This window comes from Schistocerca nitens, chromosome 4 (assembly GCF_023898315.1).
Source record: "Schistocerca nitens isolate TAMUIC-IGC-003100 chromosome 4, iqSchNite1.1, whole genome shotgun sequence".
In the NCBI taxonomy this organism is placed as follows: Eukaryota; Metazoa; Arthropoda; class Insecta; order Orthoptera; family Acrididae; genus Schistocerca; species Schistocerca nitens.
In genome coordinates this window covers 854,272,417-854,289,738 of record NC_064617.1, presented here as the reverse complement: position 1 = coordinate 854,289,738, position 17,322 = coordinate 854,272,417, and the positions used below count along the sequence as shown (strand labels likewise).

The following is a 17,322-nucleotide window of genomic DNA, read 5'->3' as shown; positions in this document are numbered from 1 at the left end:
TCCCATTCCAGCACTACACAACCCTCTATTCCACTAACAGACCCATTGACTTTTTCCTTCTCTCTTCCTCCGCTGGTCCACCACCCCCTCAGCCCTCTGTCTAACCTCCCGACTGCACCTAACTGCCCTACCCTCTCTCCGCCTCGTCCCTGTTCTGTCCCCCGTCCCTACCCTTCTATTCCTCCCTCTTCTCACCCCAGCCTACTCAGACCCACCATCAAGACTGCTTCTCCCATCATGCGCTGTTATTCAAGCCTGCCTCGGCAGCCAGACTGTGTGTGTGTGTGTGTGTGTGTGTGTGTGTGTGTGTGTGTGTGTGTGTGTGTGTGTGTATTTTGTCTAATTTGAATACAGGCCTTTTTAGCTGAAAGTTTATTTGTTTGACAGTCTTTTTGTTTTGTCTATCTGCAACTCAACATCTCTGCTATATGGTGAGTACAACTCTATCCTTTTCATAATATTGTCATTATTGCATCCTAGATTTCCATTGTTTGATGATTTACTCCATGCATGAATCTTGGCACCCCGTTCACCTGATGGCTGACCAAAAACTGGTTATTTTTTGCAAATGTAAAGACCTTCAAAGCTATGATGTGTACTATGTTGGGAAGATGTTGGAGAAAAAAGAAAATATTTTCTTTTCACTTATGAAGTTTAGATGCTCTCAGATCACATTGATGTAGTTGCCCCCACTGCCGATACAAAGCTCCTAAATTTAGTATGCAATTACACTGCTCCTGTGTAGGAAATCCTAATTTTTCCAAATTAATCTTCATTTTGCACACGGACAGTATGGTACTTTGATGTGTGGTTAATTTACACACTGACACATTGTAAAAGAAAACTATTAATGTTGGACTGCCAGATGACAGTTTGCTTTAAGTTATTTTGTGCTAGTAAAGCAGATACAATTATATATTATTCTCTGGGGGAATAATGAAGACACTGTACTTGATACAAAGTGAATGACAGATGTGGTGGTCCATGGCAGGTCATAAACAAGTTCCATAATCTGTACTTGCAATCAGCCTGCTCTGGCTACGCAAAACTTGGCTTGTGGTCACTGGCCCATCATGTCAGCCAACTAATGTCATACTTTCTAAGAATAAATTCAGCAAAGAAAATTGAAATAAACAATGTGTCTATGTAAGGCAATCAATGAATTTATCATGCAGAAGTAATACTTATACATACTTGATATTTTTTATCTAAAATCTATGTAGCATGCACAATTACATACAAAAAAAGGAATGGTGAATGAGTAAAAATGAACCGTTACCAAAAAGGAACAATCACCAGTGAACTAGTTCCCAAAGATGAATGAATCTGCCCATCTCTACTACGAATGTCTAACTGGTAAAGGTGAACAAAAGCACTACTTTTCTTGAAATGTCAAAAGGATGTCCGAATCAAATTAGCTGCTCATATAGGTCAGTCAATAGCTACCACACAAGCAACATAAAAACTGGATATCAGAGAAGTTGCTGAGTGGTAAGTCTTTGGTGTCTTGTCTTGAGGCTGCTGATCTAAATAAATTGTTACATATTTTGATAAATTTTTAAAGTATTTTCGAACCATCCTGTACTTTTCTTCTTCCACATGCCATCTACGACTAACAATAACTGATTGGCAGTATAAATGGAAAAGTGCTCTCTACCATGCACTGAATAGTGTATTTCAGAGGAAAGTAGTTCTTTTGTATTTGAAACTATATATCCACATGTTTCAGAATACCTGTGAAGACATTCAAAAGTTATTGTAGAGCTCAAAATAAACACACAACATTAATTATTAAACATAGCAGAACATTAAAATATATGACGCAGTCATAACAAAACAATCCTAATCTATTATTACATACATGACACACAAATCAGTTTGTCATGTGTAAATAAAACAAAGGTACAGGAAATAATTTATCGTGTAAAACTTTTGCTTTGTGTATGTGCCACTTCTATCTCTTCATTATTTAATGCAAAACTCATTGCCACAATACATATTATTAATGTAAGGAATATCCTTATTTTCTAAGTCAATAACAAAGAAAGGGGTTTTCTAGTGTTTTGTGAAAAGCACTAAAATTTTACTATAAGGGTGAAAATCACCCACATTTTTCACCTCAAATGTCTAAAAATAATTTATTTTTACCATCAACTCACTTCACTGTGATATTGTCCTCAAGTATTGACTATGCCCAACCAGAAACTACAGCAACATAGCACTGTAATGTAATAATTTCTTGTTAACCAACTAAAGACTTTTTATGAATGTTTTGATCTTAACAACAATGTATTGTACAATTCAAAGACACATGGTCTGGAGAAGACCCAATTTATAGGAAAATTTTGAGTTGGACTTGCAACCAAACTAATCTGAACTTTAAAAGCACAAAAATAAGAACAATTTACTTATTTGATACATTTTACATTACTTTATTAGTGAAAATATGTATAAATTACTCAGTTTAGCTTATGAAAGGAGCATTAGCATTACCACATCAGCTCTTTTCTCAATATGTAATAAATACTTTTACTTCTGTGGTATGTTCCACATCATTGATGATAGTATCACTATAGACCTATTGAGCACACTGTCTCTGTAATATGTCATAATCATTTGGCACTACTAAACATCTCCTTCACCTCCTCCTCCTCCCCCCCCCCCCACCCCCCTTTCCGCAAAAAGGAGGTTTCCTAGGGAAACCCTGTGACGAAAACAGCGCTTTCCAGTGTGCAACATAAGAAAGGATATCTACATACTGGAGAATTAGCTTACTAAAGAACATTCAAAAACTTAGTCTGAAGCTCATCTTCAATTTACTGGAAGTTTCACAACTAGACATACATAAATTGTACACTTACATTAAAAAAACATTTTAAGTAGAATATGAAAGCACATATAATATTATGCCTCTGCCCTTGCACTACCCCCAGTTGTGTCTATAGTTAAAATAAAATCTCTGCAATTGTGCCCACAGGACTGCCACTGTGCCATTCTCTGTCACATGACAGCATCTGGAAGTGGCCCGGAAGAGCACGGGGTCATTATCCCCTCTCCTCGCCACTGTTACTTTCTGGGCATTGTAGCTGCTACTTCTAATTTAAGTAGTTTCTCAATCTGTATCACTAAGCAGAGAGGAGCCAGTCTTTACACCAAAGAAAAATCCCTAGCAATACCAGGAACTGAACATGAGTCCTCCGCATGGCAGTTTGACATGCTGATCACTGCAATATGAGCCTATACGAGTGCATTTAACAGGAATCTAGGACTGTTCACACAATTTACAAAGCCGTTAAGTATAACTTAAAACCTACAAATCTTCCAGTGGTAGTAAGTAGTTGGTGATACAATTCCTCATCAAATTTCAGAATGACCAGCATTAATAAGACACGCAGGCTACAAGTAATCACAACAGAAACTGAGTTTCCAGAAGCATTAAAAAAATTCTTGGGATTGTCAGTTAATGCTAGTGGAGATTATTAATAGATGGATAAGTACTTGTAAATTGCTATACAAATTTGAATAACTCACCATGAAAGGGTGGTAAGACTACCTGTGTATAACATGACTCTGATGTTATGAGTAGATTAAAAAGCATTCAATTATGTCAAATTAAAACTTATAAACCAACAGTAAAACAAAAGATGTTTGCCATGTTTGAACAAGTTGCATGTCTCCAGGTTTTACCTATGTAACAGAATTATTTTGTTTTACTTTTATCACTTTCACGAACTAACGTATCGAAGTAAGAAAATTCAACTTTAACAATTAAGAAAGCAAAATGGACAAGAAAGTAACCAGCAATACTGGTACTTATTAGTATGTTCCGCCCATAACAAAATATACTACATTTCGCGGACACGAGGCACTACCACAATCATTTAAAATTATAGATATTTAAGATAAGATCGAACTACCTGCTAGTCAAGATCGCAACATAGTGGTCCTTTGTCTTTGTAACATATTTACATTTTAGTTTGTCCAAATAACCTTACAGTTACGTGTCGTAACTGTATATCTATTTCAGTCATTTCATGGATTCTGTATTCCAAAATTACAATAAACCAAATCTCCATTGCATTTTACAGTAGTGGTTACACATTTCTGCATTCTCAGCCCTACCCTGTTAGTATAGTACACTGCAACCAACAGAAAAACACTTGGAAAACAAGGTTTTCACATTGATTCAATGCTCCCTACTAATTTAAATATCACCACTACCTGAAAGTAGTTTATATTTTTACTGCTTATCATGATCCTGAAGGGGCATCAATAGAGTTTGACATATCACACTGAACAAACCCCTCACATGAAATATATAGAATTTTGTAACAATGCATTTATAAGGAATGTTGTATCCTGGAATTAAACAGTGACTTTGACACTTTTGCATTCTGAAACTCTCAAGCTATTCAGTTTGAAAACTTGCAGATGAAACATTTATGCTATTTTCCTGCAATATCTACAAACATAGTGTATTTGTAGTTAAGATGGATGGATATGGTGTTATGGGCGCTCAACAGTGTAGTCTTTAGCGCCCGAACGGAAACAACAACGGACGAGTATCACTAAAATGCAGCAAGTGCAAAAATAGGACTAAAATTATAGGTGAAAGTCTACAGAGGCAGTTTGCACGTCAACAGTAGCAAAGTGGAAAGTAGCACATAATGAGGAGAACTGCAAGAGAACGGACGGGAAGGGGTTAAAATGAAACACATAGCACATGTTTGGAACTGGCCTATTACAAGAATAAAAAGGGGTGGTAGACCACTTGGTAACACACTAAAAATTCCAACCTAACATTTTTGGCTGAAGCCCAGAAACATCACAGTACCGTAAAACTTTCTTGACACTCGCCTCGTCATCGGCTAAAATCGAGGGCAGATCCCCACTAATATTAACTTCCGCCCTGACGAAACGATATAAATCACACTCAACTAAAATGTGGCGTACAGTGATTCATACGCTACAGGCATCACACAGAGGGGTTTCCTCTCGCCGTAGTAAGAAGGCATGCGTAAGAGGACAGCTTGTTTTCCCTCACCGCCAGCCATTCCTCCTCCCACAATTGCATATACTTCAGCCGCAGCACAGAAACGACACCTTACAAAGGAATAGAACATTGTGTCACCTCCGGTAACCTGCAGGCGTCCTTGGCAGCTCTGTCAGCTTGTTCATTTCCCCGTATGCCCACATGCCCTGGCACCCAGCGAAAGGACACTCGCTTGCCCTGTCTTTGGAGGATGTACAGTTGGTCGTAATTCAGCTGTTCCAACTTCTCCGCTGGGTACAGGTTCTGCAGTGACGGTAATGCACTCAGTGAGTCAGAGCAAATTAGGAAGTGTTTGCCCTGAGTAAACCGTATCTGCTCCAATGCCTTCAGGATCGCGTGAAGTTCTGCAGAAAAAACAGTGTATTCCTGGGGAAGGCGAATCCTGATGACACGGTCGGGGAACATGACTGAGCAGCCAAGAAAATCCCCGTTGGGATCCATCAGTGTAGACTACTGTAAAATCATGATGCCTGTCTAAAATGTTGAAAAACAAATATTTGAAAGTAAAATCTGATGTACTGTCTTTCTTAAAATTTGCCAAATCTAAAATCAGTGTGGGCCTATGGAGGAGCCAAGGTGGATATCTGCTCCAACCTCGACGTGAAACATTAAAACCGGCCAGACCCATCTCTAGTATGCAGGTGTGTATGGTATAATGTTTGATAGGCCTGGCGCACCATTAGTAGACGCCGCCGGAGGTGAAGTGGCGGTTCACTTGCCTCTGCACAGAGGCTCGGTATGGGGCTCGTTCTGAACGCCCCAGTGGCCAACCGAATCCCCTCATGGTGCACTACATCCAACAGCTTCAAATAAGTGGGTCTTGCAGACCCATACACCGTGCATCCATAATTAAGCCGGGACCGCACGAAGGCTCTGTAAAACCGGAGCAGACAAGTCCTGTCTGCTCCTTGTAGTTAAGAGACTCAGCATGAGTTACATACTGAAAAATCTGATTTGATATCAGTTTTCTATGCAGCATTTAAATAGTGAATGTCCTGGTAGCTACATTCCAATTAGTGATATGATTTTATAAATCAGTTACTGAAATATTTTGTTGATATCAGCTCAAGCGACATTCCTATTAAACAGGTTCAGTATTTTTAAAAAAAGGAAATTTAAAGCATTTACATACAGAATGATTTCACCTGGGCAAGGTAAGCACATGCTGAATAATGCTGTTTACTAGCCAAGACACTGATCACTACAAACTGAAATACTGAGAAAATGTGGTACAAGAACAGGTTGTTGTTGCTGCTGCTGCTGCAGCTGCAGCTTAAAGCTTTGGAGACCAGGCTCGGGCTACAGCTTTGTGTTAAGACGACTGTGCCTGAGTATTGATCAGACCATGATTTTCTTGACACACCAGCCACCTATTTCATTTGAGAACAATATATGGACATCTCGTGACATACCCCTCGACTGGTGCTGCCTTCCGCTACAAATTTATAGAATTATTTCAAAAGAAAAATTAGTGAACATAACAGTGACTGTCGTCAATGGCTAGGCCAATATGATTGTATTAATGTAATTTTGTGAGCACACTTGTGTTTCACAGTTTGTTGTAATTCTGCTACAAATAGTTCAAGTTTACGGAGTGTGCAATGAATTTTGGAAGTTCGAGAGCAAGAAACTGTTCAGTAACTCAACTTGCATTTTTTTCTTGGGAGGATAATTATACTTTTTGTCATCTGCCATGTAATCAATCAAAGAAATAAAGTAAATGTGTAAAATAATCTTGAAGCTTGGCCCTTTCAGTGTGTATTACTTTTGAAGACACATCAATTTCAAATGTGCTGGTAACCCTTACACACACACACACACACACACACACACACACACACACACACACAGACAGAGAGAGAGAGAGAGAGAGAGAGAGAGAGGGGGGGGGAGAGAGAGAGACAGAGAGAGAGAGAGAGAGAGAGAGGGGGAGAGGGAGAGAGACACAGAGAGAGAGAGAGAGAGGGAGGGAGAGAGAGAGAGAGTGGCCAGTTTCCTCAGTCCAATAATCTTCTAAGTGGCCTATCACCGAAGTGTTATGCACACATCACAGTTTCACACAGATTAATGAAAATTTATTATATAAACCATCATTAGAATACCAAAATCTGAAAGGAAAAGCCATGCACTTGCCTGCAGATTGCTTTTGAAGCTGGAAGACTTGCTGAGTAGAATTATATCCATATATACTATTACTAATTAATTTATTATCAGACGATGTGATTGTTTCTTGCCTCTCCTTTTCACTGCGATTTCGTTCATTCATGTCACTAAAACTAGTTTTGTTTAGATTTGCCTTTGCTATTCGAGACTTTGTTTTCCTCGAAGGTGATTTCGGCGTTACAAATTTCGTTCTATTAGGACTCTTGTTATTCTCCTAAAAATAAAATTGCACGTTATGAGAAAAAACATTCTACAGACAAATCTCCAAAATAATTAAAGGTTAACATGTTAAACTCCTTATAACAACATTGCATTATTCTAACTTAAAGCAAATTTATACTAATACTTGGCATCTTTGCCAAATAGTACAAACACACAATGTTATCACAAAAAAGGTGACATACTTTGATACCAAAAATTATAAGTAATGAAGAAGAAATTTATGTATACTTTCAAATAATGTGTGTGTTCTGAATTTTCAGAGTGACCTCAATTTCTTTCTTCAGGTGATTAATTTACTGGAAGAAGGATAAATTTCTTTAGACGTGTTGACACATTTCCAAAAGAAAATTCATCACTAAAGAGTGAATGAATTAAATATTCTAACAGCACAACTGGAATATGCCACATCATAATTAAACAGTTCTGATCACAAACTGACTTCTCAAAGCTACAATTCCAGGAATTAGTCACCTCTCATATTTATTTATATAGGTTAAGGGGGAGGGGAGGAAAGAGGGGTAAAGGGGGAAGACAGAGGTGAGGGGTAGTGGGGAGAGACAGGCAGAGGGGGGGAGGGTGGGCAGAGAGAGAGAGAGAGAGAGAGAGAGAGAGAGAGAGAGACAGGGGGAGGGGGGCGGACAGAGGGGGAGGGTGCCAGGCAGTGGGGGAGGGGGCCAGGCAGTGGGGGAGGAGGGCAGGGGCAGAGGGGGGGCGGAGACGGAGACTGGCAGAGGGGGGCGGGGGGCGGAGACGGGCAGAGGGGGCGGGGGCAGACGGGCAGAGGGGGCGGGCAGAGGGGGGCGGGGGCGGAGACGGTCAGGAGGGGGGGAGGGGAGACGGTCAGGAGGGGGGGAGGGGAGACGGTCAGGAGGGGGGGAGGGGAGACGGTCAGGAGGGGGGGAGGGGAGACGGTCAGGAGGGGGGGAGGGGAGACGGTCAGAGGGGGGGGGAGGGGAGACGGTCAGAGGGGGGGGGGAGGGGAGACGGTCAGAGGGGGGGGAGGGGAGACGGTCAGAGGGGGGGAGGGGAGACGGTCAGAGGGGGGGAGGGGAGACGGTCAGAGGGGGGGAGGGGAGACGGTCAGAGGGGGGGAGGGGAGACGGTCAGAGGGGGGGAGGGGAGACGGACAGAGGGGGGGGAGGGGAGACGGACAGAGGGGGGGGAGGGGAGACAGACAGAGGGGGGGAGGGGAGACAGACAGAGGGGGGGAGGGGAGACAGACAGAGGGGGGGAGGGGAGACAGACAGAGGGGGGAGGGGAGACAGACAGAGGGGGGAGGGGAGACAGACAGAGGGGGGGAGGGGAGACAGACAGAGGGGGGGAGGGGAGACAGACAGAGGAGGGGGGGAGACAGACAGAGGAGGGGGGGAGACAGACAGAGGAGGGGGGAGACAGACAGAGGAGGGGGGGAGACAGACAGAGGAGGGGGGGAGACAGACAGAGGAGGGGGGGAGACAGACAGAGGAGGGGGGGAGACAGACAGACAGAGGGGGGAGACAGACAGACAGAGGGGGGAGACAGACAGACAGACAGAGGGGGGAGACAGACAGACAGACAGAGGGGGGAGACAGACAGACAGACAGAGGGGGGAGACAGACAGACAGACAGAGGGGGGAGACAGACAGACAGACAGAGGGGGGAGACAGACAGACAGACAGAGGGGGGAGACAGACAGACAGACAGAGGGGGGAGACAGACAGACAGACAGAGGGGGGAGACAGACAGACAGACAGAGGGGGGAGACAGACAGACAGACAGAGGGGGGAGACAGACAGACAGACAGAGGGGGGAGACAGACAGACAGACAGAGGGGGGAGACAGACAGACAGACAGAGGGGGGAGACAGACAGACAGACAGAGGGGGGAGACAGACAGACAGACAGAGGGGGGAGACAGACAGACAGACAGAGGGGGGAGACAGACAGACAGACAGAGGGGGGAGACAGACAGACAGACAGAGGGGGGAGACAGACAGACAGACAGAGGGGGGAGACAGACAGACAGACAGAGGGGGGAGACAGACAGACAGACAGAGGGGGGAGACAGACAGACAGACAGAGGGGGGAGACAGACAGACAGACAGAGGGGGGAGACAGACAGACAGACAGAGGGGGGAGACAGACAGACAGACAGAGGGGGGAGACAGACAGACAGACAGAGGGGGGAGACAGACAGACAGACAGAGGGGGGAGACAGACAGACAGACAGAGGGGGGAGACAGACAGACAGACAGAGGGGGGAGACAGACAGACAGACAGAGGGGGGAGACAGACAGACAGACAGAGGGGGGAGACAGACAGACAGACAGAGGGGGGAGACAGACAGACAGACAGAGGGGGGAGACAGACAGACAGACAGAGGGGGGAGACAGACAGACAGACAGAGGGGGGAGACAGACAGACAGACAGAGGGGGGAGACAGACAGACAGACAGAGGGGGGAGACAGACAGACAGACAGAGGGGGGAGACAGACAGACAGACAGAGGGGGGAGACAGACAGACAGACAGAGGGGGGAGACAGACAGACAGACAGAGGGGGGAGACAGACAGACAGAGGGGGGAGACAGACAGACAGAGGGGGGAGACAGACAGACAGAGGGGGGAGACAGACAGACAGAGGGGGGAGACAGACAGACAGAGGGGGGAGACAGACAGACAGAGGGGGGAGACAGACAGACAGAGGGGGGAGACAGACAGAGGGGGGAGACAGACAGAGGGGGGAGACAGACAGAGGGGGGAGACAGACAGAGGGGGGAGACAGACAGAGGGGGGAGACAGACAGAGGGGGGAGACAGACAGAGGGGGGAGACAGACAGAGGGGGGAGACAGACAGAGGGGGGAGACAGACAGAGGGGGGAGACAGACAGAGGGGGGAGACAGACAGAGGGGGGAGACAGACAGAGGGGGGAGACAGACAGAGGGGGGAGACAGACAGAGGGGGGAGACAGACAGAGGGGGGAGACAGACAGAGGGGGGAGACAGACAGAGGGGGGAGACAGACAGAGGGGGGAGACAGACAGAGGGGGGAGACAGACAGAGGGGGGAGACAGACAGAGGGGGGAGACAGACAGAGGGGGGAGACAGACAGAGGGGGGAGACAGACAGAGGGGGGAGACAGACAGAGGGGGGAGACAGACAGAGGGGGGAGACAGACAGAGGGGGGAGACAGACAGAGGGGGGAGACAGACAGAGGGGGGAGACAGACAGAGGGGGGAGACAGACAGAGGGGGGAGACAGACAGAGGGGGGAGACAGACAGAGGGGGGAGACAGACAGAGGGGGGAGACAGACAGAGGGGGGAGACAGACAGAGGGGGGAGACAGAATGAAATTGGTGTGCCATTAAGAGTTGAAAGACAAATGTTCCGAATGTTCATCATGACAGAAGCGGCCATCCATCTGGCAATACTCAGTCACACACTACCCTACAAACCTAAGAATTATTCCGTGGTTCTTCAGTTTTTCTCAGCATATTTGTTGGGCGAACAGTCCACAAGTGTAGAGCCATTTCATAGTGTCCAACACATTACCACACCATTTCAGATGCAGAGTGTCTGCACAAAGAACTCTAACACTCACAACTTTATTCCAAAGAAGAATGGTACCCAGAATGGCAAATCAAGCATGCTCTCCACCCCACCACAACCGTACAATGTGTGGAGATGTAAGAAGTCATGGAGGAGGGGCAAGCCCTGCCTTTATACTGTACACTGGTGCACTACTGGGAAAAATCTGACATACTGAGTAAGAACTGTCTTTTGCCCGCCCAATAAAACACAAGAATTACTGGGAAGCATCAAAGACGATCTTGGTTTGCGTAAGACCAACGTATACCTAGTGTTGGGGACAACTGAATGAAAACAATTGATTCAGTCGGTTGTTGGAAAACAATCAACTCATTCAATTGTAGCTTTACATATTGGTTGAATTATTCATTCATTCTTTTGAATGAAACCAGTCTATGTATGTGAGCAACTACAAGGATAACAAGTAAATCAGTCAGTAGCAACTTTACGTATCAATTACATTATTATACGTTCATTTCTTTCGAGTGAAATTGGTCGTGGGAGCAACCAAATGAAAACAGTTAGCACAATCCGTTGGTGTTTTGTGTACTGACTGAGTTTCAAGTGGAAAATGCCTGAGCATCCCATATGCTCCACATCAGCGTCTTACTGCTGCCATGGCCAGGGTTGGCAGCCAGGGCGAGGAGATGGCGCAGAGGCCAGTCACCCCCAGCACAGGTCCCGGCAATGCTGCGCTGCGCTCGCCGCAGCCACAGTGGCACCTTCTCGTTTTGACTGCAACCCTGATTCTGGCAGTAGCATGAGGTGGCTATGGCGGTGGTGCCACACGTCCATCCCAATGACTCTCCTCCCACAGAAAAGTGTGAAAAAGTATGGGAGTGAAATCACTATACCCCCAGAAAGAGAGAGTGACAACATTCATATAGCTTGTGTACCTGAAGAAATATGGGTCAGTCAGTTGTCCCACATTGAATGAAACCACTCAAAACCACATGAGTGAGTGAAAACATTCATATAGTTGATATGGCCACAGAGGCAAGTATCGGTTGCTTCATTCGACTGAAAAAACTGAGTGAAGGAAAAAACAATCGACTGACCACTCGGTTGTTGAAAACAGTTGGTTGTCCCCATCACTACGTATACCAGATTCCATGTCAATGTGGGAAGACATGTACTGCACAGAGTGCGCGCACCATCAAAGATCGTTTCTGAGAGTATCAGAGGCACACTGAACTGCTGTATCCCAACCAGTCAGTGGTTGCAGGGTGCTGTTTGTCTGAGAATCACATGATGAATTACAAATGTGAGTACAAACGTACCACAATCTTGACACAGACTTCAAAATACTGGTACAGTGTTGTTAGAGGGGCCTTGAAATTTGCACCAGAGATGATCTCATCAACAGAGATTGCATCTATAATCTTAGCAAAGCATGGGAACCAGCACTGAGCTTAATTAAGAAGAATCTCAGGAAACAAAACACACTGGTGATTGGGATGAACAAAGAACTTGCATCAACACTAGCGTCTCTGCGACCGCAGGCACGTGGCCACGGACAGAGCAGCTCACAGTCGCAGGGGTATTACTTGGCTGCGTGCACTCAGGAGCTGAGTTTGTCAGCACACCTGACAGTGGTGACACGTCTGATCACCGAAATATTTTGCCTGTTAGACACTATGAACTGGCAGTACACTCATGCACTGTTTGATCTAAGAATTATTGTAAGAAGTTCAAGACAGATGCTTCTGAACATCTTCCCTAGAATTCATGCTTGGATCCAAGTAATTTTCATGTTTCCATGCACATGAAGAACTTGGTTCCAACTTTAAGATGCTACAATGTCCAGCAGCAGAATTTTAAGAAGAGTGATTAGTCAACTTATCCAGAAAAATTAGATAGTGGTTAAGGCTGAATAGTGGTAACATGGAGAGGTAGTAACTAATGTGTATGGAGTAATAACTTAAGTGTACTTTTCTTGACAAACTGTTCAACTATTCCAGTATTTCAATCATAGCATTTCATTTGAAAGCACTGACCAATCCGATATATCTCCACTATATGTTACTAAAATAAAAAATTTATGAAATATAAACAGTGTTGAGGGGCAAGGGGAGCACACAGACACTGCAGTTATCGGAGGCAGGTGCATGTTCATGCAGGTAGGATGGTGGACGGGACTGGAGTAGTGCCAAGAGAGTGCACATCTGATGTGGGTGTAAGAGAGCAGGTAGGACAAGGATGCACGAGAGTGGAAGACTGAGGGGGTTGTGCAAGAGTTGCACCTCAATGACTGAGTACAGAGGAGTGTGTAGTTTGCAATGGTGTGTTTGCAGGTGAGTTAGGGAGTGCAGGTGTTGTAGTGTGCTGCAATTGAGTGCTCATGTGGGAGAGGTGTGAGGGAGCACACGTGTGGAGGGGAGTGTGTGAGAGTGTGCATGTATGAGCGAGGGTGCAAGGGAGTACATGTGTGGGATGGGGTACAAGAGTACGTGTGTGTTGGGGGTACAGGAGTGCATATGCAGGAGGGAGACGGGAAGAGAGTGTTGGTGTGGGATAGACATAAAAGAAGCAGATTGGGAAGAGTGATAGGGCAGTGCAGGTGGGGGGGAATGGGGGCATGTGTGCGGGAAGGGGAAACAGGTTGGTAGGTTACAGGACGCACTACACCGATTATCCATGCCACTTTTTTCCTGGATTAATTATGCTTCTTTTTGTACAGTTGTTTCATGAGGTGAGTCCTATTCAGGTCACAAGGGATGGTTATTCCAAGGTATTTCATTGTTATTGCTGCTTCCTATTATCAGCAAAAATATTAACAAACAGTACTAGGTCTTTTCATCTATTTATGTGCATTGTTTTACATTTATAGCTGCAATCACTTCATAGTGTTACATGATACTGCACCAAGTTGTTCCATTACATTATTGCACTTTAAATACTGGATAGATTCAACTGAAACACAGCAGTTTTCTTTAGGTGAATCACTCTTCTGGAAGCATAACAACAAATATACCCAAGTGCTAAAATGAATATGACATGCACTTCTTTCAATCAGAAACAAACATGCTATCCTACATCGTAAGCTTTATCAGAATTCTCACACTGAAACTATTTTGTTAGAACAGTACAGTGTGCAAATGTTTTCAATTCTACAGCAATTATCACGGCACTCATGTATTTGCTAAGCAATCAATAAGGTTAAATAATTTCTACTTAAAGTTTTGTGGAAGTGCATAATTTTCAAAATTATCTAATTGGTTAATTACCTTTACAGAGTAGCTATTACTAAATAGTCTGGAACTCCTTCGCACATTCTGACCCGGTTGAAGAGCAGATGCAACAGTTGGACTCGTTGCTGCGACAATGTTTGACGCATTGCTTGTATTCCCAGACTGACTGAAGACTGGTTTACTTTGCTGGAGAGGTGTCTCCTTCCGACTAATCAATTGCTGAAACAAATATAACTTATAATGAATACAAAAACTTTCATGTTCTTCCTAAAATTTAGAAAACAAAGAATGTATTCTAGAACTTTAATTTTTGAACTTCCAAAAATTAGAAACGATACTAATAAAGGACATAAAGTAAATTCAATAAAAACTGGTTATGTTTAAATACATTCAGCACATATTGTCTTCTTGGCCAATAATTTCTTCTGTTCTTGTACAAAGAATACACATATCACACGTTTCCAACAAATTGCTGCAGATACAATTACATACTGTACCTCATTTATTGCCAATAGGTTAAAAGTTTACACGTAATATATAAAAGTCATTCTGCAATCACAGCCAGAGAACCACATGACACCAACTGCTCACTTATCATCCTATACCGTTAGGCATCATTTGAACGTGGTGTGAAGGCACCATTCCAGTTGCCATCATATTTCCTGACCTTGGAGTAGTTACTTCTCATTCTAGTTGTTCAGCAATTTGTCTCATGAGTCAAGAGTGAACCCTGTTTCAGCCCACAAGTGTGTGTGTGTGTGTGTGTGTGTGTGTGTGTGTGTGTGTGTGTGGTCCCTTTTCAAAAAAAGACTTGTTGGCTGAAAGCTCATTTTGTGACAGTCTTTCTGTTGTGCCTATTTGCGACTCAGCATCTACCCTATCTCTCTTTCTCATACTATTGTTACATTCCACGCTGGATTTTCCATTGTTTGATATAGGATGTCTTCTTCAAAGCTGACAGTATGGCGTATTCCAGGAGCGCCACAGTCCAGCCTCCTAGCTGCATAAGTTTTAGTTTCTCACAGACGTTGTACTCAGACAAAAATTGTATATGAAGGACTGAGGGTAATGCAAACGTCATCAATACACGTGTTGAGAAGCTCTCCCATTTGTCCAGCTTTACTGTAAATGATCAACACCTCTGGCTCATTTCATTTAAAATCACCCAAAATAAAGAAATCTCGTTGAAACCATGTCACAGATATTTGTAAAAATTTGGTGTAAGAAAGTACATAAATAGAAAGTGATAAAATATTTTTTTTCCGGATTTTTTGGATCAAAACTGCAGAAAGGGGGCTATTTTGAAATGTCTAGCATTTTCTCCATCTGACGTCAGCACGAAAGGTAGGTTGAAAGTTTTTTACTACTATAACTCCCTTATTTATAAATCAATTTTATTCAATTTGGTGTCATTAGAAAGATAAAAGGACCAACTATATCACTAAACTATAAAAACGCAGCAACAGTGCACCATTTTAAATTTTGTATCAAAGAATTCCTATTGTCATACATTTCAACATAAAAGAATCAGAAGGGTATTTGTTTTGTTTAATCATTTAAAACAGAAAGAACAAATAAAATAACATACACGTTTCATTTTGTGACTCTTACCTAGTGGTCACAAATGATGATCAGTTCTTATAAAACACATTCATACAATTCTAAAAAGCATTGATTCCGTCAAACAAGTATTCAATGGACAATATTACGTCTGATTCGAAAGTATATAAACGACCAGTACTTGTGCTTGCACTAGGAGCAGTCAAAGTCATTAAAATGTTTTCATATGGTATCCAAGCAAACATCAGTGTGAAATGGCCACGAATAACTTGAGGAAGGGCCACTTGGATTCATGAACTTGACTTTTGCATCTCTGTGTTCTTCACTTATCTCTAGAATTTTTCTAAGCCACCACTGGTTATCGTAGATAGCTGCGACAAATGTTTCTTCTTTAATTGTGTTAGAGGCAGTGTTTAGAATTCCATGAGGAACTTGAATGAATTTAGTAGATAACGAAACACGCTTCATCAACAACTTGTTTTCATTCAGTGGTTTGAAAAAATGATTCACTCTTGTCCCAGGAATGGTAGAATCAGCCTAATGTTGTTTTTGTAAACATGTTTGTGAACTTTGTTATCTTCTCTATTGTAACGTAAAAGGTTTCTATTCCTGGAATGTAAGTTTTGGCAAATATAAACAGATCTTTTGGACTTAAAATGTGACTGTCATATGGACGCTGTAAACTTGCTCTTCTTACCAACGTTTAGTAGTACCACCAACTCTATCACATGCATTTTTGCCATTACCAGTGGCAAAAAAATTCCATTCTGCAGTTACTCCATAATCTTGCTTGTGATGGCACAAATTTAAAAAGTTCTTAAAAGTTTTTATATTGTGCAGGACTGCCATCACTGAAGTGGTGGATGTGTGGTAATTGTTCCAATACATAAGTGAGAGCAGTTTTCTGGAAAACATAGAATGTGTTTGTATCATGCTGCACATAGTCACTTATACAACACAATGACATTGACCTAATGCAATCGTCTGTTTTAAAGTACACCACAAAAGGATGAAGAGTGACTTGAATGTTCTACCAGTGAAATCCTTGTGCAGCATCCCGAAGCAAACAGATATAGTTCTCTGCAAAATCCAATATGATGATGCTTGTAGTAGCAGAGAGGGTTTCTTTGCTTGATTTGAAGTAGTGACTCTTGAGATTTTGATACATAATGATGTTGTGTTAAGTTTTGAAGTTTTTGCACGAGATACTCAACAAATTCATCGGTCGTCTTCATTACTGTCTCCAGTGTAGGTCGATCAGTTTGCATCCATTGTTTGAATACAACATTTTCACAATCTTGTACGAACTCCAACTCCATTAAAAATTTGCGCAGTTCATATTCATCAGGACACCAAGAACAGCGATGCAGCATGCCCTCCTCATTTTCCAGATTGCAAACAAGTTTCTGTACAAGTTCAGTGTACGGTTCTTTCACACTTGCAGCATGCATTAACAGTTTTACATTTTGGTGATACATGCATACACATATGTTATGTATTCCACGACTGTTTACAGTAACACATTCTTTTGGCCTATTCACAAAATTTATTAAACCCAATTTTATCTTC

General features: G+C 43.1%; 1 protein-coding gene across 1 annotated transcript in view; it reads right to left on the bottom strand.

Annotated features, from left to right (window-relative positions):
* Nucleotides 1–17,322, bottom strand: part of LOC126253296 (cell division cycle protein 27 homolog) — a 209,982-nt gene that overhangs the window by 108,935 nt on the left and 83,725 nt on the right. Inside the window, exons 7-8 of the mRNA XM_049954526.1 lie at nucleotides 14,230–14,412; nucleotides 7,187–7,430 (exon numbers count right to left, since the gene is read on the bottom strand). Coding sequence (XP_049810483.1) covers nucleotides 7,187–7,430; nucleotides 14,230–14,412 — 427 coding nt within the window. The remainder of the gene's footprint in view (nucleotides 1–7,186; nucleotides 7,431–14,229; nucleotides 14,413–17,322) is intronic.